The sequence below is a fragment of the Phycodurus eques genome, chromosome 3 (genome assembly GCF_024500275.1).
Source record: "Phycodurus eques isolate BA_2022a chromosome 3, UOR_Pequ_1.1, whole genome shotgun sequence".
Taxonomy (NCBI): domain Eukaryota; kingdom Metazoa; phylum Chordata; class Actinopteri; order Syngnathiformes; family Syngnathidae; genus Phycodurus; species Phycodurus eques.
Window position 1 is genome coordinate 17,209,737 of NC_084527.1, and position 23,576 is coordinate 17,233,312.

At 41.4% G+C, this 23,576-nt stretch overlaps 1 protein-coding gene across 2 annotated transcripts in view; it reads left to right on the plus strand.

The window, feature by feature from the left end:
- The window catches only part of LOC133400069 (EGF-like repeat and discoidin I-like domain-containing protein 3), a 109,061-nt gene extending 85,852 nt beyond the window's left edge, over positions 1–23,209 (plus strand). For both annotated transcript variants that reach the window (XM_061672283.1, XM_061672285.1), the window contains 2 exons: positions 9,797–9,952; positions 20,330–23,209. In XM_061672283.1, the coding sequence (XP_061528267.1) occupies positions 9,797–9,952; positions 20,330–20,479 (306 nt within the window). In that variant the 3' untranslated portion in view covers positions 20,480–23,209. The remainder of the gene's footprint in view (positions 1–9,796; positions 9,953–20,329) is intronic.
- The last annotated feature ends 367 nt before the right edge of the window (positions 23,210–23,576 follow it).

Here is a 23,576-nt window from a genome sequence, read left to right on the forward strand (position 1 = left end):
CGGAAGTGTATAAATACTGAACAAAAGAAGGCCAAGTACCGATCGAATTTACAGAAAATCCTTCCACACTCATGGCTTGTGCCAAAGTGAATCATTCAGTTGTCTATTAACTATTCTTTATTCTGTGAATCTAAGGCAATTCTCTGAACTCCTCCCCTAAGCTAAGTGTACTATTAAAGCGCTTTGTCGTTTTTCCAAGATCAAAAATATAATTGTTTTTATTATTTTACCTCCACTGTGATTGTCACCATTTGCATATAAATTAAAAATTATCCCAACAGAAGCCAGAGACGGTGTACCATCTTTAAAAATAATATTTTAGTGTGGTCATGATCAGGTCATTAGCTGTTTAGAAACATAGCTTTCTTATTTTCACCAGTTTTGGTCCACAGCTATTCATGATGACCACCTGTGCTTTTGGGTTTAATACGTTATTGGGCGTTTGTCCACCATGGGCTGAGCTAATTAAGGAGCTGTTTGTATGCCAGAACACTAAAGCAGAAAAAAAATCTATTTATTATGTGTCCGTCTAATCTGTTTCGGCTGATTTGATATATCAAACTATACATGTTTAACTCAATAAGCAATTAGGAAAAGGCTTATTCCTCGACTGTATAGTCAATTTGAAATGATGTTATTTGTTGATTAGACTTTTTTTGTAATCTAAATTTTGCATGGCTTTTCATAATTAGGCACATTTTCTATCTTCTGGTAAATATCCTGCACATGGTCTTATCTTTCAGGTGAGGCAAAACACTCAGAGGTATCCTACAACTGTATATATAGATGTAAACCCAACAAAATGTAGGAATCTTAAGTTAATTGAAAACTTTAAATTGCCCATATGCATGAGTTTGTGTGTGATTTGCTGTCTGTCTCGGTCAGACCTGTGATTGACTGGTACAGTGGACCTCCGAATACCCGCAGACTGGGACCTGCGGCTTCACCTATTTGGGGGATTTTTTTCACCCTTTTATTCATCCATCCATTTATCCATTACCTTTATCACTTATCCTCACTATGGTCGCGGGGATGCTGGAGCCTATCCCAGCTATCTTCAGGCGGGAGGCAGGGTACACCCTGAACCGGTCGCCAGCCAATTGAAGGGCACATAGAAACAAACAACCATTCGCACTCACAATCACACCTACGGGCAAGTCTTCAATCAACCTACCACGCATGTTTTTGGGATGTGGGAGGAAACCGGAGTGCCCGGAGAAAACCCACCCAGGCACAGGTAGAACATGCAAACGCCACACAGGCGGGGCCGGGATTTGAACCACGGTCCCCAGAACTGTGAGGCACATGTGCTAACCAGTCGTTTTTAAAAAAAAAAATTAAATCTGTTTTTTTGGGGGGTGGGCCAACCAACCCCGACAAAGCATATTGTTGGTACAGTATATCGCCCCTCATTTAAGAATTTTTCTGGGTTGGGTTTTTGTATGAAAACTGAGTGGATGTATGAAAACTGAGACAAACTTTAGATGAAAAGATGACGACGAAAACTAGAGCATAGGAACTCTGAAGTTCCACTGTACTACTTATGGTGTTTAAAGGTCTCCACACCCTCACCCCCAGCTACATAGGTGGTATCATACATCCCCATTGAGACACCAGATCCCTCAGATCCTCCAGCCAAGGTCTCCTCCATGTCCCACAGTCCCTGCTTGAGCAAAAAACGTGACAGAGCACTTCTAAGTGCTGGTCCTCAATTATAGAGCAAACTGCCCCCTGACATAAGAAATGCACTTTCATTCATCAACATTCAAAGGCTCAATACACTAGGCTCAATACGCCTATTTACACTGGCTTTCCCTGTGTTTTGAATATCTTACACTACTCTGTCTCTAATTGTTTGTCTCTTGATGCCATTATAGTTTCAACTTGTATCTTCAACTGCTTTTTTTTTCTTAGCTAATGTATAATGTAATGTAACTTTGGTTTAGTGTGTTGAAATCTTCTCTACCAATAAACTTTACTCATTTACTTACAGTATCTCACCCCCCGGCCACTGAGCAAGGCTATGAATGTACTGTACGTATGGATGGAGTTTTCCAGGATGCCTCTTTCTATTAATCATGAACATTTCTACACAAGTCCTTGTCAGGTTTGAGCAACGTTTATGCCCTGTTTGTGGGGTTGATGGTCCATAGCATCATCCCTTTCATGCTACCATGAGTTTAGTGCGCAGACAGCCCTATACTTTGCACTGTGACTTAGTGGAAATACATGCATCTCTTGCACACACAGTTGCTGCAGGCTAAAAAGACTAAATGAGGCCTCACCACATACAGTTAAAGCAGCACAGGTAGGGCAATGCTGTCAGCGATACGATTTGCATGCATGTGCTGTATTTATAAGATAGGGAAGAGTGTACCTCCTCTGACTGCCCTCGCTGCATTATTCTGTTTATTTTGCACCAGCAAAGGTACTTCTAATAAGGGCACAAAGTTTGTACACCAAATCTCATGCTAATGAGGAGATGAGTATTTGTTCGGCTCAAACTTACAAATGTTGCTCCTTTGCCATCTGTCACTACAAATAGGGTTACTTCTGCTTTGTGTAACAATGTTGGTAGAAAATCAAAAGCTCACATCAGATGCACATGGATCTTATTGTCTAATTTTGCACTCATGAAGGAAATTTTAAATGGATTCCTCTCAACATAGCATTTAGTGATGTCTTCAAGCTTGTTTGGGCACCAGCTCATGGGGTTGAACAAAGTCTGAGGAGCAGGTGGGAGGAACAGCCTGGCTCTAACAAGCTTATCTTGCTCACAAATTTAGTTTACTCCATCAAAGCGCTGAGCGCGGGCGTTTCAAAAGGTGCTTTGGATTAGCTGACCACTACCTGTGACTACAATTACACGTTCCCATTCAAGCCTGCCTTTGTTTGGATGCCTAACTTGATTGTTTGGATGGAATAACATCAGCTCAACTTATGCAGCTGGAACTGAATCAAACTGAACATCCCCAGGCAATATTGTTTTCCTGAATCTATTGTACAAACGTTTTGGGTGACAATACACAGTGGGGAATTCTACCTTTATCAAGATTACAATTTTCACTTGTGGCAGACTCAGAGAGGTATTCATTAACAATATGTTTATTATGTTCTGTAGTCCCTTCCTTGAGCCGTCACCTTATCATGATGGAGGGGTTTGTGTGTCCCAATGATCCTAGGAGTCTGGGGCTTTATGACAAACATGTCCTAGGTGAGGGACCAGACAAAGCACGTCTCCAAAGACCTGTATAAGGAGAACAATTATTGGATCGCTTTTTCCCTTTCTCCCTGCACCCATGGGGCCCGGCCGGGCACAGCCCAAAAGGGTAATGTGGGTCCCCCTTCCCATGGGCTCACCACCTGTGGGAAAAGTACCCACCCTTTTTGGAGGGGGTGCTGAAGAGCGCTCCCGCTGGGGACTCCCTCGTTCTGCTCAGTGACTTCAATGCTCACATGGGCAATAACAGTGAGACCTTGAGGGGCGTGATTGGGAGGAATGGGCCCACCCATTCAGAACCCGAGCGGTGTTCTGTTATTGGACTTCTGTGCTCACCACGGATTGTCCATAACGAACACCATGTTCAAGCATAAGGGTGTCCACACGTGCACTTTGGCACCAGGTCACCATAGGTCGCAGTTCGATGGTCGACTTTGTGGTCGTGTCATCAGACTTGCGGCTGCAGAGAGGGGCGGAGCTGTCAACTGATCACCACCTGGTGGTGAGTTGGCTCAGATGGTGGGGGAAGATGCCAATCCAACCTGGCAGGTCCAAACGTATTGTGAGGGTCTGTTGGGAACGTCTGGCAGAATCCCCTGTCAGAAGGAGTTTCAACTCCCACCTCCGGCAGAACCCACGCCTCGGTGGAGGCGGGGGACATTGAGTCCGAGTGGACCATGTTCCGCGCCTCCATTGGTGAGGCGGCCGAGCGGAGCTGTGGCCATAAGGTAGTCGGTGCCTGTCGTGGCGGCAAACCCTGAACTCGTTGGTGGACACCAGCGGTAAGGGATGCCGTCAAGCTGAACAAGGGGTCCTATCGGACCTTTTTGGCCTATGGGACTCCTGAGGCAGCAGATGGGTACCAGCTGGCCAAGCGGAATGCAGCTTTAGTGGTCGCTGAGGCAAAACCTCGGCGTCGGAGGAGTTTGGTGAGGCCATGGAGAACGATTTCCGAACGGCTTAAGAGGAAATTCTGGTCCACCATCCGGCGTCTCAGGAGGGGGAAACAGTGCACCATCTACACTGTGTATAGTGGGGATGGGGCACTGCTGACCTCGACTCGGGACGTTGTGAGTCGGTGGGGAGAATATTTCAAGACCTCCTCAATTTCACCGACACGCCTTCCCATGAGGAAGCAGAGTATGGGGTCTCTGAGGCGCGGTCTCCTATCTCTGGGGTTGAGGTCATCGAGATGGTTAAAAAGCTCCTCGTCGGCAAGACCTCAGGTGTGGATGAGATTCGGCCGGAGTTCCTAAAGGCTCTGGATGTTGTAGTGCTGTCCTGGTTGACACGCCTCTGCAACATCGCGTGGACATCGGGGACAGTGCCTCTGGATTGGCAGACTTGGGTGGTGGTCCCCCCTTTTTAAAAAAGGGGGACCGGAGGGTGTGTTCCAACTACAGGGGGATCACACTCCTCATCCTCCCTGGTATGGTCTATTCAGGGTTGCTGGAGAGGAGGGTCCATCGGGAAGTCGAATCTCAGATTCAGGAGGAGCAGTGTGGTTTTCGTCCTGGCAGTGGAACAGTGGACCAGCTCTACACGCTCTGCAGGGTCCTCGAGGGTGCATGGGAGTTCGCCCAACCAGTCTACATGTGTTTTGTGGAGTTGGAGAAGGCTGTACGACCAGTGTCAGAGTTTGGTCCGCATTGCCGTCAGGGCTGCCCTTTGTCACCAATTCTGTTCATAATGTTTATGGACAGAATTTCTAGGCGCAGCCAAGGCGTAGCGGGGCTCCGGTTTCAGGGCCTCAGTATTGCATCTCTGCTTTTTGCAGATGATGTGGTTCTGTTGGCTTCATCAAACCATGATCTCACTGGAGCGGTACGCAGCCGATTGTGAAGCGGCTGGGATGAGAATAAGCATCTCCAAATCTGAGACTATGGTCCTCAGTCAGAAAAGGGTGGAGTGTCCTCTCCGGGTCGGGGATGAGATCCTGCCCCAAGTGGAGGAGTTAAAGTATCTTGGGGTCTTGTTCACGACTGAGGGAAGAATGGAACAGGAGATCGACAGGCGGATCGGTGCAGCGTCTGCAGTAATACGGACTTTGTATCGGAACGTTGTGGTGAAGAATAAACTAAGCCGAAAGGCGAAGCTCTCGATTTACTGGTCGATCTACGTTCCTACCTTCACTTATGGCTATGAGCCACAGCGATAGAACAAGATCGCGGATACAAGCGGCCGAAATTAGTTTCCTACGCAGGGTGTCCAGGCTCTCCTTAGAGATAGGGTGAGAAGCTCAGTCATCCGGGAGGAGCTCAGAGTAGAGCCGCTCCTCCTCCGGAGCCAGATGAGGTGACTCGGGCATCTGATTCGGATGCCTCCCGAACGCCTCCCTGGTGAGCTGTTCCGGGCACATCCCAACGGGAGGAGATCCCAGGGATGACCCAGGACACGCTGGCGAGACTACGTCTCTTGGTTGGCCTGGAAACGCCTCGGGATCCCTTCGGAAGAGCTGGAGGAAGTGGCTGAGGAGAGGGAAGTCTGGGCTTCCCTGCTGAGGCTGCTGCCCCCGCGAGCTGACCTCGGATAAGCGAAGGAAAATGGATGGATGGATGGATGGATGTTCTGTAGTTATTTAGAACTACACTCCATTGGCCAATATATTCAGTTTAATAATGACATTTTCATATTAATATATATTAATATATTACATCCACCAATCAATTTTCCTTGATTATTATTATTATTATTTATAATTATTATAATAATTATTATTAGTTCTTCAGTTTGTAGAATTATTTTATCTCATTGTATTGTCATGGCCAAAAGATTCATCAGTGGATGAAATTTAGTAACTTAACTGTTTTAGTTTTCATGTTTGTGACTCATGTTGCTTTGATATTATCTCAATGCATTTGAACAGGAATTTGTGTTTTTTGTTGTAATATAGAAAAATCTATATATATATTTTAAATTAAGAAGAGAGGAAATTTAATAAAACAAAAAATGCATGAATTGTCAGTGAAATCGGATGTAGAATGAATCTTTTCATAGGCTCAACATCTGCCATGAGAAGAGGGATTTTTTTCAGATGTAAAAAGGTTAGAATTTGCTTTGAGTTTTGAGTTTTTTTAAGTCTATTCAGATGTGCACATATCAACATGCATCGCGGGTGATCAGATGTCAAGCGAACGGCTCTGTGTTGGAATGCGTCGCCACATTCATCTTGTCTGAAGTTTCGGGCTCGGATCCCACTCCCTTGCTCTGCAAACCAATAAATACAGACCTTGTTTGCAAAGCGCAAATGGACTGTCATTTTTAATTGCAGAGATGCTGAAAAATGCCTAGCCTGTCAAATCAATCTCAGTACTCTAAGATGCTTGCTGAATTCATATGCAGATAACTGTTTTTATAAAGATCAGATGGAAATCGAAAGGAGGAAAATCAAAGTAATGCATCTTGGAATGTATTATAAGTAAAACATTGTTAACATTGTTAAAATACTAGATCTCTTTGGAGTTGTTTTACTCGTACTCAGACTGGAAAAAAGTATTCAATAGTAACGACACAGATACTTTAAAGTAAACACAGACAAACACTTTATTAGCCGACCGCAAATTATGTTGTGGAAACTGGATGAACTCCAGTGAGGTGGCGACGGCCTTTTACAAAGCCACTGCAGCGTGGCACGTCAAGTAAAAAGAAGGAAGTGATGGTGTGCTAAAGTATAATTTCAGTTGTCCTGTCGCTGTTTTACAGTATTTTACAACTTGTGTAATTCTCTGGTATTTCTTTGTACATAGATTATTTTATAGTTACAGAGGTTACATGCCATTCTTTTTCCAACTTGTGTATCCACCAGAAATTATGTTCTTCTTCGTCTCTTATCTACTTCATGTATTCCTTTAATATAGTGTTCCCTATTGTTCAGACTGAGAAACAACATAACTGAAATGATGTGTTACTAGCCACATTTAAGTGAAATGTGTGGCAAGACTTGGATTTTAAAATGTCACACAAATGTATAAGTACTCATACTTGGTCTGAAAAAAGTGATATTGCTAAATTGCTATTGTTATTTTTGCAGTAGTGATCTAGGCTATATGGTATTGCTCAGAGTGACAGGTTTGATGTCTGCCATAAACAGGGACTGTGAGTACATGTGTACCACTCTTTTCTTGTCTGTGTTTTCACAGCGTGTGTTTAAGTGAGTGTAGCGTTTATGGAATGAAATAAGAATTGTGCTTAATTTAAAAGGAAACGATGAATTGGAAGCGACGCCTGTGTCACTTCCGGGTTATCGTAATTTATATATAAATAAATATATTTTATATATATGAGGGGCAGCACGTCATATTTTTTACAAGTTTAACTTGAGGCGAAATGACGACAAACCTTTTTAATCAGTCTCTTATCGGAAGGTGGCTACATTTTAGGAACTTTGAGTTCTAGACTTTCTAGAGGTTTTGTTCCGAACCCAAACACACATAATCAATGCAAGTGATGCATTTTATAGAAAATTTAATAATAAAAAGGGATTTCTAAAGGATAAAACACAAAACAAACAAGTTACAGACAAACATTGGCAAAGGAGGGGATTTGTGACGTGAGATGAGCAGAATGGGCGTGTAGTGAATGCGTATAGCTGAGGACTCCTGGTCTCATTAATATAAACCCAAATATGCACTAATCCGTACTTTTAGTAGACCGCAATGTTGGACTTACGTGTCTGGAACACGTTTGAGGCAGGCGAGTCAGGCAGTGTGGTGTGGAGACATTACTATTTTCATGTGACATTTGTGCTGTTGGGTGGAACACTTCATCTGGGTCAGTTAACAACATATTCGACGTTAGACATTCAGGTTTGCAGCAATACAGTCAGTAGTGGCGTTCATGTTAGGTTCTTAAAATAGTAACTCCCAGTCGAGTCACAGACTGTCTTATGAACCCATGTCTGTAGTGTTGTTCCGTCGCCCGTGGGTGTCGCTGTTGCCTGTTCAAACTCCCAAGTGGTGGTACTCAGCAGGGTGGAGGTGCCTTTATTGGTGCAATCCTTCGAGTGGCGGGGAGTTAATTAACTTAGTGTCCGGGGGCGAACTCGCCATCCTTGGGTCTCCGCTTTGAAGTGCCAGGCAGCCGTGATTCACTTAGCGTCGGCAAGGTAAAGCAAATGTCTGTGTCTTGTTGAAGAGAGTTTATTGTTGATCCGTTTAGAGTCTGCGTGTGACTCTGGAGTTAACATCTACCTCAGCGGGGAGCGGCGGTAGTGCGAGGCTGGGGTGCCGGGTGGCATCTTTTGTGTGTCATGTCCGCTACATAAGCGCCTCTAAAGGTCGCACTCACCTCGCAGTCGAGGGGGTGAGAGGGAATCTATCAAGCAGTGTTCAAAACTGTCGAGAGGAAGACAGGGAGTTTGCTCATTCACTGCTTTGCATAGCTTGAAATAATAAATTTCTGGGTTTGTAGGCAGTTTCAGGAAATGAAAGTAATGTGTGGTGTTCTAAGAGTTACTGTGGTGTTCAATGTTAAACAGAATGTGGAGCATTTTTTTAAAGCATTATAAAAGCTGGCTTTATTTATAATCAACTGATTTGGTCCTGTCAGTGTGCTGTGATCCACACTATGTAGGTTAGGCCAATTAATTTGATGTATGTTTCCTCACCATTATGTATATTCAGCAAAAGGAATGCACACCTTTGTATCTCTTGTTCTCTCTGCGCTTCTACATTTGTCAGCTTCTTCCCTTGCGACATCAAATGCAGAGTTGCACCTTCTGTGTGTCCTATGATGGAATAGTATATAGTTAATAATGAATAAGTTGTTTCGTTCATCTCTGTTGTCTGATTTTGTGACATACTTCCTTTCTGGGGCACACATTGACTTGTGTTAAAGGTTTGACATGCACAGTAGCTCCTCTTCAAAGCAATAGATAGGGCCAAGGTGAGGAGCCACATTCCAGTCAATCAGCGACAGTCAGAAGTGACCTCAGCTTCGTGGTGAGAGGGTCGACGTATGTTAACAGCTTTGCCTTTAGAATTTCGGTAGCTTAGACAATTAGAAAATGGAGTAGCTATTAAGTAATTCAAAGTAGTCACTTAAGACAAGACCTTTTGAGAGGAGAACATACCAGCGGATCAGCAACCTTGACGTGAAAGAGCGCGGACTCATAATAATAATAATGTTTATAATAATTTTGTTTTGCTTTGTATAGCTGCCGGCATGACATTTCTAAAGCCGCCACTGGTAAAAACTCCACTAGCTGCCACTGAGTAACATGTATTTTTACTTCTAAGCCTAAGCACTGTAACATATCAACTGCATGGAACAAATAATAACCCATTCCAAATTGAAGCCAAATCAAAATGTTTGGGTCTTTGAAGCAGCATAAGATTTCTATACTGCTTAGGCAAGCTTGTGAACTCGCCCTTGCTGTTCAATATCTGTGAATAATGAAAGTGATGCCTCGTGCCCGTGTCTCTATTCAATAAATTATCTGGATATGTGGAAAAAAGACATGCAGACATGCAAAAAATATGTTCTTCTAATCTTGTCAGCATTGTTCAACTCTGGTTCAATTGCATACTTGTTTCAGATTTCTTCTTTTTCTTTCTCTTCCACTCTCTGACATGACAGGTGGACTTGCTTGTGCCTACCAAGATCACGGGAATAATCACCCAAGGAGCTAAAGACTTCGGTCATGTACAGTTTGTCGGCTCGTACAAACTGGCATACAGTAATGATGGAGAGCGATGGAAAGTATACCAAGATGAGAAGCAAGGAAAGGACAAGGTATGTAAGGTTCAACCTGGTACACCGACCATCTGCATTAAAAAAAACACTGTAATTTAAAATGCATGCTCATGGATGACGTGTACACTTAAGATTTGAATTATATATATATTACACCATTAAAGATGGAGACATTTCAGATAGAGCGAAAGAGCATTAAAATAAAAAAAAGTGTGAAGCTGATGAAAATGACAAGTCTGAGTCTCTTTTCCACTTTAACATCTCCTCATCCGAGCCTCAAACTGAACTAGCCTGGGCTGTCATATTGCCTCTTTGCTTTAGGATCAGATAAGACTGTTGTGTCCACCAACCTTGACCAGTTCTGTTCTGAAAATCTTGTTTACGCCCCTTCAGCAGAGTACACATGTCCCCTCCAATCGGCCTCGACATCAGAGGCTGCGGGGGCTGCAGTCGCCTCTCTGCTGATATGAGGAGGAGGGCTGCAGCCGGAACTAAAAACCTTTGTCTTTCACATACTGTCGGCAAGTGGGGCACTGTTTACTTTTCTCACACTCCGTGTTACTGACAGATAAGCACTGCCTCTTCTGATTATTTGTGGCTTAGTGACACCCTGGCGATGGAAAATCGGGAGTCTTTTCCAGACCTTGTCACATTCACAATGGTGCGCATTATACATAGGTATAGGGGAAAATAAAATAAAAACTTTCCCATTTTATAAATGTATGCTGCCATCTAGACGTTATGAAAAAGCTGTACGCTTTCATTCCAATATGCCACCGCCACCTAGAGGTTACGAGAGAGATGTACAATTTCATTTGAATACACCACCGCCACCTAGAGGTTATGAAAAAGGTATAGCCTACACTTTAATTCGAAAATGACGCATACGTATGACTGCATATATGTACAGTTGTGCTCATAAGTTTACATACCCTGGCAGAATTTGTGATTTTTTTATTTTTTATTTATTTTATTTTTTTAATACGAATGATTACTGAACAACAACCATCATTAATTTCTTTAGGGTTATGTTTTGTTTGATGATGATGCTTTTCTGAAATGCTTGACAGTTTATTTAAATCCCATTAAAATAAAATGAAATGTGTTTCGCCTGCCCTTCATGTTTTCTTTGAAGAATTGTACCCATCTTACTAATTCTGCCTGGGTAATCAAACATATGAGCACAACTGTGTGTTTTCTCATTTCCTAAATAGAAGTAGGGCTTTGAATTTAAAAATAAGAGCAAGTAAATGAAAATAATTACGTGTTCAAATAAAGTGTTTAACTTAAGAATAATTATTTGACAAAAATACAGATAATAGGTCATGTTTTGATCATATGGGTAGAAGCAAAATCATGCATTGTAAAAATGCATTATACACAGAAGGGTTTTCCAGAATTTTAAGGTCAACTTTGGGGGTGCGTATTATACATGGGTGCGCATTATACACAAGAAATTACGGTAAGTCTTCTATTCATATCTGTTGTGCTAACAGCAATAGACCAACAAAAAAGCATCCACGCTTCTTCCTGTTAGGCCGCTAAGCAAACACTTCCAAATATGGGCAAGCTTTCACTGGACAAGCGAACATGCATGGTAGACATTGAAACAAAGAAAAGGAACAGACTTTGTTGTGGAAGTGATATGAGAGTGGCCCTTTTCAAGGTGAAAGGCAAAAGCAAAATTCACATTCATTTGCAGTAAAATTTCCTTGCGTTGTTTTTTTTCGTGTGAAATTCATGTTTTGTTGGTTGTGTTCTTTGAACACAGTGATTTGTGAGAAACTGATGTGTGGTTCATTTTGTACACTAATAAAATATATACTTTTGAATTTGAAAAAAAAAACATTTTATTTTTTTCAATTAGAAAAGGTTCGGTGAAGGCGCATATGAAATTTGTGGGGTTCTGTAGACCTCAAACAAGCTTAAGAACCACTGCTTTAGAGGTTTTACTATTTCCATACAATCTGGCATTTACCGTAGGTTCCTTCTGCTGTTGCAGGTTGATCAGTCGCATCAGACTTTATATTAAGAATAATGTTTCTGTTCGATCTATGTCCGCCAATGGGATTTTTAGTGGGGGTTGAAGTAATAATATAAACAGATTTTATTTAATGTAGTTGTATTCTGAGTAACTATAAATGTTTGCACAAATTTGCATGAGGAGCTGTGACTGTTCAGATACTGAGATATTGATACAGCTGTGTAAACAGTCGTGTGTGAAAGTAAATATTAGATAATGCAAGTATTCTGTATATATTTGCACAATGGGAAACCAACTTAACAAAAACAATTCTACGAATAGATTTTCTGAGCAGCCGGCACGGCGGACAACTGGTTAGCAAATCTGGCTCACTGGGGTTCAAATCCCAGCCCCGCCTGTGTGGAGTTTGCATCTTCTCCCCGTGCCTGGGTGGGTTTTCTCCGGCACTCCGGTTTCCTCCCACATCCCAAAAACATGCGTGGTAGGTTGACTGAAGACTCTAAATTGCCCGTAAGTGTGAATGTGAGTGTGAATGGTTGTTTGTTTCTATGTGCCCTGCGATTGGCTGGCATCCAAGTTCAGGGTGTACCCCGCCACCCGCCCGAAGATAGCTGGGATAGGCTCCAGCAGCCCGCAACCCTTGTGAGGATGAACAATAAAGAAAATGGATGGATGAATGGATTTTCTGTGCGAAGAACTTTGAATGTCAAGTTAAAAACAATTTATGGACATCACGTGTTCTACATACGTACATCTCCAGTTGATCTTTTTGGCGGGCTCTCCACTTTTGACCTTCACCATGATATATGCAGTAATATCTCACTCAGATTTTAAAAACAGATAAAAGCTATTTCTTTCCCTGTATAATTCACATCCCCTTTTGTTGTTTTGGCAATATACTTCACAGCGTAACAAGGACAGACGGTCAGCCGGAGTGTGTGTGCCTTGTATTAGAGGAGAGGCTTGTTTAGCAGGAGTGTGGAGAATGTCAATCAGTTTGTCCTGAGACTGAGCCAGGGGACCTTTCACAAGGATGATTCTTCAAGGTGTTTCCACCCTCTGATGGCTGAAGTTGCTATTAATGCCAGAGGACACATTTGACTGTTGGACTCCTGTGGCTCCTCCTGCCACACCACAATAGTGGACTTGACAGCGATATATAGTGTGTGTGTGTGGGCGTGTGTCTCTGTGTGTGTGTGTGTGTGTGCCTGGCTGTTTGGTTTGGGCACAGTGTTTGATGCTTCTAAGTATTCTTCTCAGCTCCTGGTTTCAGCTATTGTGTGGCAGCGGCTGAAGGCGGTTAGATTTAGAGCGGAGCCTCTGTCAGAATACAGATGTCGTCAGTCACGCATATCAGGATCTCCTTACAGAGTCCATAGGAGACCTTGTTTGCCTTTTTTTTTTTTTTTTTTTTTTTTTTACAAGCAATGTTGTCACATCATGACTTTTCCATAATTATACACTGCGTGATCACATATCTTAATCTAGTATGAATCAATCAGATTTTCCGGACCAAGAAATTTTTTGAGATTGTTTCTGCTTCCAACTTTGTAGGAACAGTTTGGGGACAACCCTGTTTTGTTCCAGCCCACCACAAAAGAGAGGTGATCGATATATTTTCACACAGCCTCACCTCTTGTAGGTGAAATTGCCAGCACTCCTAGTATTTTTATCCATACACAGTCAAGTAAAAATTCATCACACATTGTGCTAATTTCGATTAAAGGGAATTTGCATTTGGTTGAATTGATATTGCTGGAAATGACACAAGAAAATGACAAAGCACACCCTGTGAGGGAAGGACAGGACAACATAGAACAGGACAAGGACAGGAGAAGAAGAATGCAGGACAAGGGTCGTGAACCCGACTGTACAACTGAAGTGTGGTGGCATTAATTAAATGAATTAATTAAATTAAAAGTCAACAGGACGAGAGTATAAGTGAGGGGATACACAAGCGATTTGCATATTCATGAGTTATTAGTCGCAGTAAGTGCGTGACCCCACACCCAGCGAAAGACTCCTTGGGGTCTGTGTCTGCGGATACATGCAAGTGAATTGATACCGTTTTACATGCACAAAGACTGACAGAAGCGTGCTGTAATTGCTGTGGCCGCACCGCGGCTGCTGCGGACCCCACCCAATCAATCGTGGGGCGGGATCTGGCCCAAGGTTCCACCCGAGAGCAGCCCGGCAGACGGGACACATCCCACACCGAGGGACCCAGGGCGGTCCGCCGGCCCCACCGAGGCGCCCCGACAACTGGCCACCCGGTGAAGGCCGCAGGGACCCAATGCCACCTCCCGCAGCCAGAATGGGGGACCCAGGCGGGTGCCAGCCGGCACCGCCCCAGCACCCACGGAACATGGGCGATTCACCATCACACCTCAACTACTCCCTAGGAGGTTGCCCCAGTAGTTCCCCCCCACGCCCGAGATCAGGAAGGAGTGAAGAAAAGTCCCGCCCCCACAGATTCCGGAACAGCAAACACAGGGACAAGAGGAGAAGATCCCCACAGGGAGAAGATCCCCACAGCATGCATGTGTCTTTTCACTATGCAAACCGATCTAAAATGTGTGAAAATAAAAGAGAAAAAAGAAAAATAAATGAATATAATAATAATAAAACAACAACAACAACCTCGACAACAATGAATATAGAATTCCATTGTTTACTTTCACACTTATGAAAATAGTCTTGCTATTGTCAAATGGCACCCTACTCAGGCAAAGGGATCAAGAGTCTAGATTTAGCATGTTGAGGAAAGGTGACCAGCTATCTACGTATATATATATATATATATATATATATATATATATATATATATATATATATATATATATATATATTTTTTTATAATTGATTTTTTCCTTCTGCTGATATTTTTTCTAACGCAATATATTCTATAATAAGATTTAGTCACTGATTGATGTTAATAGCTTGTTTGTTTTTCCAGTTGAATAGAATTGTTTTCTTCACGGTAGCAAATGCGACAAGTAATGATTGTGAATATTTATTCGGGAGGTTAATTATGCCTAAATCGCCAAGTATGCACAATGTTGGGGAAAGTGGAATCCTGCAATATAAAATATACGAGAGTTTTTGTATAACCGAAGGCCAAAAGCATTGAATTGGTGTACATTCCCATATAGCATGAAAATAGGTGTCTGGGGTATTTTTGGTGCATTGCACGCATATATTAGATGGAGAGAAGCCCATTTTATGCATAGTGTACTGAGTAAAGTGTGTTCTATGGAGCACTTTATATTGTATAAGCTGTAGATTTGTGTTTTTTGTTATTCTAAACGTATTGTTACAAATCTGCATCCAGTAGCTACGGTCAGCAGACATGGAGAGGTCTTCTTCCCATTTGGTGATTGGTAAGTGCATTGATTTAGTCCATGAAATTAATTTATAAACTTTTGAGAGATTTCTTTTACTTTGCGGTGAAGCTTCATTATTTGCTTGACAAACTCGGGCAGTTCGAGGGTGCTCTGGAGTGTTGGTATTCTTTTTTTTATTGCTGCTTTTAATTTATTGTATTGAAGAAAGTTTCCGGCTGTTATTTGGAATTCTTGGAACAGTTCATCACGTGTCCTAAAAACATTATTGTTAAATAGTTGTTGTAGGTGGTTAATTCCATATTGTTCCCATGTACTAAAATGAAGGGGTATTTTATTAATTTCGAAATCTGGATTATGCCAGATTGGGGCGACCATACTGGGAGCTAATTGAAATCCTGTCGATACTAAAATTTGCCACCAAGCCATTAAGGTGGATGCGATTATTGGATTCTTGAAATATTTATGGCATTTAAGGTTGGTAGAACTAAATGGGAGTTTTGGTAGTTTGATGTTGCTGCAGTCTGTTCCAATTCTTACCAAGAATCACACTCCTCACTGTGGTGCAACCATTTGATGAGGTATTGTAATACCTCACTGTCAATATTTACACCATTGCTTGTTGGATCAATCAAGACCAAGTTATTGATTTATGTGTCACACTGTTTCACTCAGGTGGCACGAGGTTAATTAGATCTCATTAGGTAACAAAATGCGGTTGCTGTAAATACAAATGCAAATTAACATTTTTGCCACTTTTCTGGTAGTTTGAGAAAAAATCTGTATCAGTAATTAATATCAGTTTTTGAGAAGAAATTGTTAACTGTGGCCACACAATTGAGTGCGTCGTCTTGATGTTTCAGTGAGAACACGGCTGAATCTCTCAAGGGTGATTAGGGCAAAGAGCAGACAAATGTGGGTGACCTGGAATCTTGACCTGATCAGCAGGTTTAAATCGCAGACAATGTCGGATTTCCCAAGACACACAAGGTCTGGCAGTGTGAGGCTACCACTATACCAGCCACCACAATCAAAAGTTGAGAGCGTAGTTGGCACCTCCACGGTCAGTTTTGAGCAAGAGTTTCGAGTTGCACTATTGTGTCTATATTTAAATCATCCACCGAGTCCTGATTACTCGAGATTGCAGATCCCCGGAGAAGAGATTGCAAATTGGTTTGCAATTAAGGATTAAATTCAGTCTTCCCCTCAGGCTGATTAAAGATACCTAGTGTGCGGATATGCAGCCCCATTAGGAACATTTCATAATTCACATGAAGATGCAAATTCTGAGCTAATAATAAGTATGAAGTATAAATCACAACCATCAGTCACCCCTTCTGGTACCAATAGACCAATCAGTCTAGTTCTGGATTGACAAACTATTTCATTAGCAATGTATCATTAAAGCTAAGTTTCTGAGAAGGTGGAAATGTGGTACTAAAATTGTGGCAGAGAGCACTGGAAAAGGGCTGAAATGCTGCATCTGTGATATAACATACTTTGCCTGTCTACAGCTACAAACCTTGTCTAACGGCACAGATAAGACTGACACATAAGAGAAAAGATTTCACTGGAGGAGCAACATGATGAAACAGAATGGAGAATAAAAGTGACAGATACTATTTTTTTTAAATATCACATGTATGGGAAGAATAACCAAAGAATCCAACTGTCACATGATCAAAACACAAAGTTGCAAACACACTAAAATATGGCAGTACATAACAACATCAAAGAGGACAAATGAAGAATGACATCAAGTCACAAAGAGGAGGAAGTGACTTGGCTTATCACGTTTGCGACTATAATATGTTATGGGGTCAAGAAATGCTGTAATCCTTCTTTCGGGTTTTCACTTGCACTTTTAAGTTATTGCTTCAACTACAATAAACAACACTGGGAGTTTAGGAAAGTGGTAATTTTCTCACCATCCATTTGCCTAACATAAATCCAGACAGCGATGGATAATAAAGGCAGATTAATTAAGATGTAGTTTGGTTAATGGGCTTGACGGGTCAGTATTTTTCTTTAAGCAAATAATTTCTTGTCAGAATCACACTTAATGTGGGATCTGTTGCAATAACATTTTTTCTCTTTATCACTGAAGGTTGCACAAAGGTGATATGCTATGCGCCCAGAGCAGTAATTAAATTCTGCTGTGTGGTTGAGGCAATCGACAGAAGGAATCTTGGTGTACTACAGGCAAAAAGTTTTTCTATCATCAATTTGTGCAATTAATCAAATCCGAACACAATGAGTAAAACGTTTCTATCATCCAATTGTAAATTATTGCCATAGAGGTTTACACAAACCAGAGACCCTTGAAATGTACAGTAACAGACGTACGCTATACTAAAATAACAAAAGAGGTATAAGACTTAATTTAGGAGACTAATGTACTGTTGTTATTTTTTTAAATGAGCACCACAATTATACAGTAGGACCGTATTCTCTACTGCTGCAATTTGTTCAGGATTATCTTGTTCAGAGAAGTCCCTATGGTAACATTTTCGTACAAAAAAGCACTGCAAAAAAATATGGGAAAATGACTAGTTTAATGTCCCATTCTTCATCCATTTGTTTGGATTTGGACCGCTGATTTTTCCATTTTGCACAACAGCGAGTCCCATTACATTCAAATTACACAGCCATAATCATATATTTTTAATTGAAATGATCATATCCTTCAGTGAAGCTACCCCCGTAGATTAATTTCCTCTTAATAAACTCCATTCTACTGTCAATTAAACACTTATGAATCCAATGCTGCATCCTGCCTGTTTGTAGCCATTTGTTGGGCCCTGTACTGTTGTTTAAAGGTTTATTGCAAGCAAAGTGATTCATAAATTAATTATCAGCCTTAATTTAGCCTCCATTTGTTGCCTGAATAGTTCAGCGCCTCCACTGCAGTGTACATTTGATGACAACTCCTATCAGCATGCGGCACAAAGTGTTATGTTGATTATACATTTTTGTTGTTGATTACATGTATATATTTTACAGTGCCAAGCAAATAATAGAGGAATAGAGCTTCCGAAACATTTTTGGCAGGCACCAAAAAGTTTGTTTCATTTCTGAGGATAGAAAAAAAAAACTAGATGATCCTTTGAATTGCTGAATTAAAATTGACTAGAATGACACACAGGGCCCTATTTTCATAAACGGCATAAATCTGGCGCAGCGGACGGCACAACTGTACTCCAGGGCCCAGTTAGAGCGGTGTTGGTAATTTCATAGTCCAGGACAGCCCGGCGGATCTGAGAGTGGGCGGGCTGTGCCACTGTGGGCGTGTACACAGCCGACTTCATTCGCCGCCAATCAAAGCGGCTCCTGGAAGAGGACGATGCGTAATCGCAGCGATCCGTGCATAAATGGAGCATTGTCACTCACAGCTCTTGTCCGGTGTGGCAATGGACAGTATGAGCGGGTACCCTTATTAAACACAGAGTAAGATGGTGATAACTGCATTTTTACATTAACACTGCACTTTAATATAAGAACATTTAAAAAAAAAAAACAATGTGGTCTTGACTTTAACTCTCCCTGCACAGTTGATGGTTTCATGATCGTGACAAGTTGACCCGGGAACAGATTATTTCTTCCCGAATAAATTGTAGGTCAACGCAGCACCCCAGTGTGGATTGTGCTTAACGTTTAAGGTTCCCTTGTACAGTGGTACCTTGACTTACGAGTGCCCCAACATGTTGTGTTTTTTTAGTTACGAGCTGTTGCTTGGTCGATTTTTTATTTATTTTATTTTATTTTTTTAACTTACAAAAATGAAGCCTGTTTTATTGTTTCACTTTCGGATTGAACTTTTTTGGCCCGGAAAACCAATTGGCAACGGGAAGAGGTGGGTCAAAATGATTCATCTTTCCAGACATCCATCCATCCATTTTCTGTACCACTTATCCTCAATAGGGTCGCTCCCCGCCCCCCCCGCCTCAGTCTTTTTTATATTGCAGCCATTTGCTAAAATCCTTTAAATTCATTTTTTTCCACATGAATGTACACACAGCACTCCATGTTTACAGAAGACAAAAAAAACTGAATTGTTGGAACTTTTGCAGATTTATTAAATATGCTCAATTGGGTTTAGGTCAGGGCTCTGGCTGGGCCATTCAAGAACAGTCATGGAGTTGTTCTGAAGCCACTCCTTCGGTATTTTAGCTGTGTGCTTGGGGTCATTGTCTTTTTTGAAGGTGAACCTTCGGCCCAGTCTGAGGTTCTGAGCACTCTGGATAAGGTTTTTGTCCAGGATATCCCTGTACTTGGCTGCATTCATCTTTCCTTCGATTGCAACCAGTCGTCCTGTCCCTACAGCTGAAAAACACCCCCACAGCATGATGCTGCCACCACCATGCTTCACTGTTGGGACTGTATTGGACAGGTGATGAGCAGTGCCTGATTTTCTCCACACATGCCACTTAGAATTAAGGCCAACAATTTCTATCTTGGTCTCATCAGACCAGAGAATCTTATTTCTCACTATCTTGGAGTCCTTCAGGTGTTTTTTACCAAACTCCATGCGGGATTTCATGTGTCTTGCACTGAGGAGAGGCTTGCTTCGAGCTACTCTGCCATAAAGCCCCGACTGGTGGAGGGCTGCAGTGATGGTTGTCTTTCTAGAACTTTCTACCATCTCCCAACTGCATCTCTGGAGCTCAGCCACAGTGATCTTTGGGTTCATCTTTACCTCTCTAACCAAGGCTCTTCTCCCCCAATTGCTCAGTTTGGCCGGACGGCCAGCTCTAGGAAGGGTTCTGATCGTCCCAAACGTGTTCTATTTAAGGATTATGGAGGCTACTGTGCTCTTAGGAACCTAAAGTGCAGCAGAATATTTTTTGTAACCTTGGCCAGATCTGTGCCTTGCCACAATTCTGTCTCTGAGGTCTTCAGGCAGTTCCTTTGACCTCCTGATTCTCATTTGCTCTTACATGGCTGCAATATAACAAAAAGTGAAAAATTGAAGGTGGTCTGAAAACTTTCTATTCCCACTGTATGTAATAGCAGAAACAAACGTCTTTGAGTTCAGTGAAGGTACAGGCAGTCTTTTAGGTTCATGTTCTTTTTGTGGTTCTGTGTTTGCAGGTCTTTCAGGGGAACTTTGACAACGACACACACAGAAAGAATGTGATCGATCCACCCATCTACGCTCGGGTCATCCGGATCCTTCCGTGGTCGTGGTACGGCAGGATCACTTTGCGTGCAGAAGTACTCGGCTGCACTATGGAGGAGTGATGTCCTTACCCCCTTTGTTTCTCCTTCTCTACCATCTCAACGATATACTGGCAAATGTCATTCAGTAGTGGAAAAAACGAAAAAAAGAAAACTGTGCAACCTGTAAAAACAAAAAAGAAATTGATTTCCAGTAGATTTTTTTTTCAGAATTTGTGAAGAGTTGCCATTTTTAGTTTATTATTTGTACAATAATTTAATGCTCAAGTTTTCTTTCTTATGTATATTTTTTTTTCTTCACAGCGTGATTCTTGCCTTTTTATTGTTCTTGAGAACTGTAATATACATAAGTGGGTTCTGGGTTGGGGGGGTTGGGCTCTCTGAGGCTGGGGTCTCACTCGGGATTTGCCATATAAATTATTGTAAAAAGTCACTTTTTAAACTAAATATGTGTCGGTCATGATGCATTAGTACCCTCACAAACAGACAAACACACAGACATGCACATACACACACACACACACAAGTCATATTGTTAAACATGTTTTTACTTTGATTTTGACAGGCCCTGCTTTCACTCTAATGGACACTTGCATTATTACTCCAGCAACCAAAACACTATTAATGCTCTTGTATTATATGTAAAACAGTAGAAAATTGCATGGTGCGTGAATAAAAAGACTGCTTAATACGACAAATCAGTCAAAACATCCAGCCGTGAACGTAATCGCGAAAACTTACAAATCTTTTCCATTCGTTTTTAAATTGTTCTGAAAAAGCTTCGTGGAGTTGATAAATATTCATGACGATTCATTCATTGGTATTGACACAGATGTTGACATGTCTCAGCATTCATATGTATTCATTCCGATTATTTTATAGATTTGTGTTGACCGTTTATGCATTTAGTATTTACTCAGATTATTTTTGTTGCATTTTTTTCACATTTTAGAAATCTATGTTCAGTGAGTTGTGTCAATATGTAAAATGAATTTATTAAAAAGCTCAGGATATATGTCAGTCTTAAAACCCACAAATTTATACTTTTGGGCCACTATCTGTGCATTATTGTTTAACCTCAATGTTTAAGTCCACAACTGAACCGTTTACCATTTATTTATATTACCTTTAAATTGACAACTGTCTCTTGTTTTTGAAAAGAGAGCTGCTATCCGCAATGAATTATATACAAAAACAAGCAATGATCCAACACACGTGCAGTAACCATGGTAACCCTTCAACAAACATTCTTGCATACTTTAACACAATGAAGGATTGTGTCTTCAACTCAATGGGATATTGAATTCTTACTGGGAATGCAATTACAATCTTGACCAGATGTTTTTTGGTTCTTGGCATATTTGTCAGTGTTTCCACGGCACACTGGTACCAGCTTGTCTTAACTCAGCTCAACTGTACCCGGCTGCTGCTGCTGCTGCTGCTGCCTCGATTTTCTGAGTTTAACAGTTAACGTTGGAAAGTGCAAAATCCATGCCGCGTTGAATACTTCAGTTGGAACAAGATATGCTAACAAACAATAACAATGGAGGAGAATGGGGGTCTGTTTTCTTATTGGCATTAATCCTCAGTGTGGCAATAACGAATCTGCTCGATCAATGAACAATCAGCACTGGTTTCCATTAGCCATATGGTATGGGCTTGACCTGCTCGGAACCCCCACTGATGAGGTAGAAATAGTACTACTTGTTTTTGCCAGTGGAAAAGCATTAATTCCTGTCAACGAATATGTACCGTGCTGTGGAAACAGGGCAAAGCAAGTAAGATATCGTCATAGCAATCACATTCAGAATATTCTGGTTATGGTTGCTTATATGGTTATGGTTATATAGTACAATGGTGTAAAGGCATCCGACTAATTGGGTGTTCTTCACAATGGTGTCAGATTACTATTGTGGTCTATTTATTGGACTATTTGTTCAAAATGTCTTACGCTTAGAGGGAAGTTGAAGGGAAAGAGCTCTCTTGTGTCATGTTACTGATGAACTTTAAGGAATTTATCCAGCTATTTCATATTGTACAAATGCAATACATCCAATCAGAGACTACAGTAGAGCCTGAAATGGGAATTAAATATGTATTTAAGAGAACATTAATGATTTAATTTAATGTTCCAAGCTCACTAAATGGTGGCAGTTGTTTCATTCACTTTTTATTCAAATTTAGAGAACCAACTCTTTGTCCCAAAAAGAAAAAAACATTACACACAGGTGTTTTTATCTGTACAAACTGTTATAAAAATACAGTACAGTAGTTACACAGAAAAACTATGTTGTCGATGACTAATTCATGAAATTGTTTACATTCATGGACATGAGAATCGCGTAGACAAATAAAATCTTAATCCTACCTTTACTTGGAGAACTGTTATTTACTGCCAAATCCCTTCATCTGGCATCTGGTCGTTGTCGCCTGTGAGCACAAGAGTGGGCAGATTCACGATGAGTTTGAACTGTATAGAATAACAATGTCCACCGGTACATTATCTTGTTGTATTTCATACAGGTTTGACTTTGTTTTTACCATCAATTGTCTTGAGTGTTGTGCAAGTGCGTCTCACGTTGGAGAAAACAAAGAGAAACTCATCTTGTCTTTGTAAGTCTACGTCATTTTATGTGCTCGGCCTAAGTGTCGATTTAGAAAATGTAATTAAAATGAATGCTGGTCAGGTTCAAGCCGGCAGAGGGACACCAGATGTTATGTACAGTAAAAAGAAAAAAAAGATGCTTCAACTCAAAAACTCAGTTCAGTTTGACAAATAAAAAGATATCTGTGAAAGTGTTGTGTTTGAGTTTTCTTCAAATTAGTCTAAACACTGTAAGTGAAACTTGCAGACGATTTAGATTCAGAAGTATTTGGACAAAAACAGAGTTTAAATTCTCTTCCCAAAAATGATTTAATTCATCCATCCATCCATTTTCTGAGCCGCTTATCCTCACAAGGGTCGCGGGCGTGCTGGAGCCTATCCCAGCTATCATCGGGCAGGAGGCGGGGTACACGCTGAACTGGTTGCCAGCCAATCGCAGGGCACATACAAACAAACAACCATTCACACTCACTTTCACACCTAGGGGCAATTCAGAGTCTTCAATTAACCTGCCATGCATGTTTTTGGGTTGTGGAAGAAACCGGAGTGCCCGGA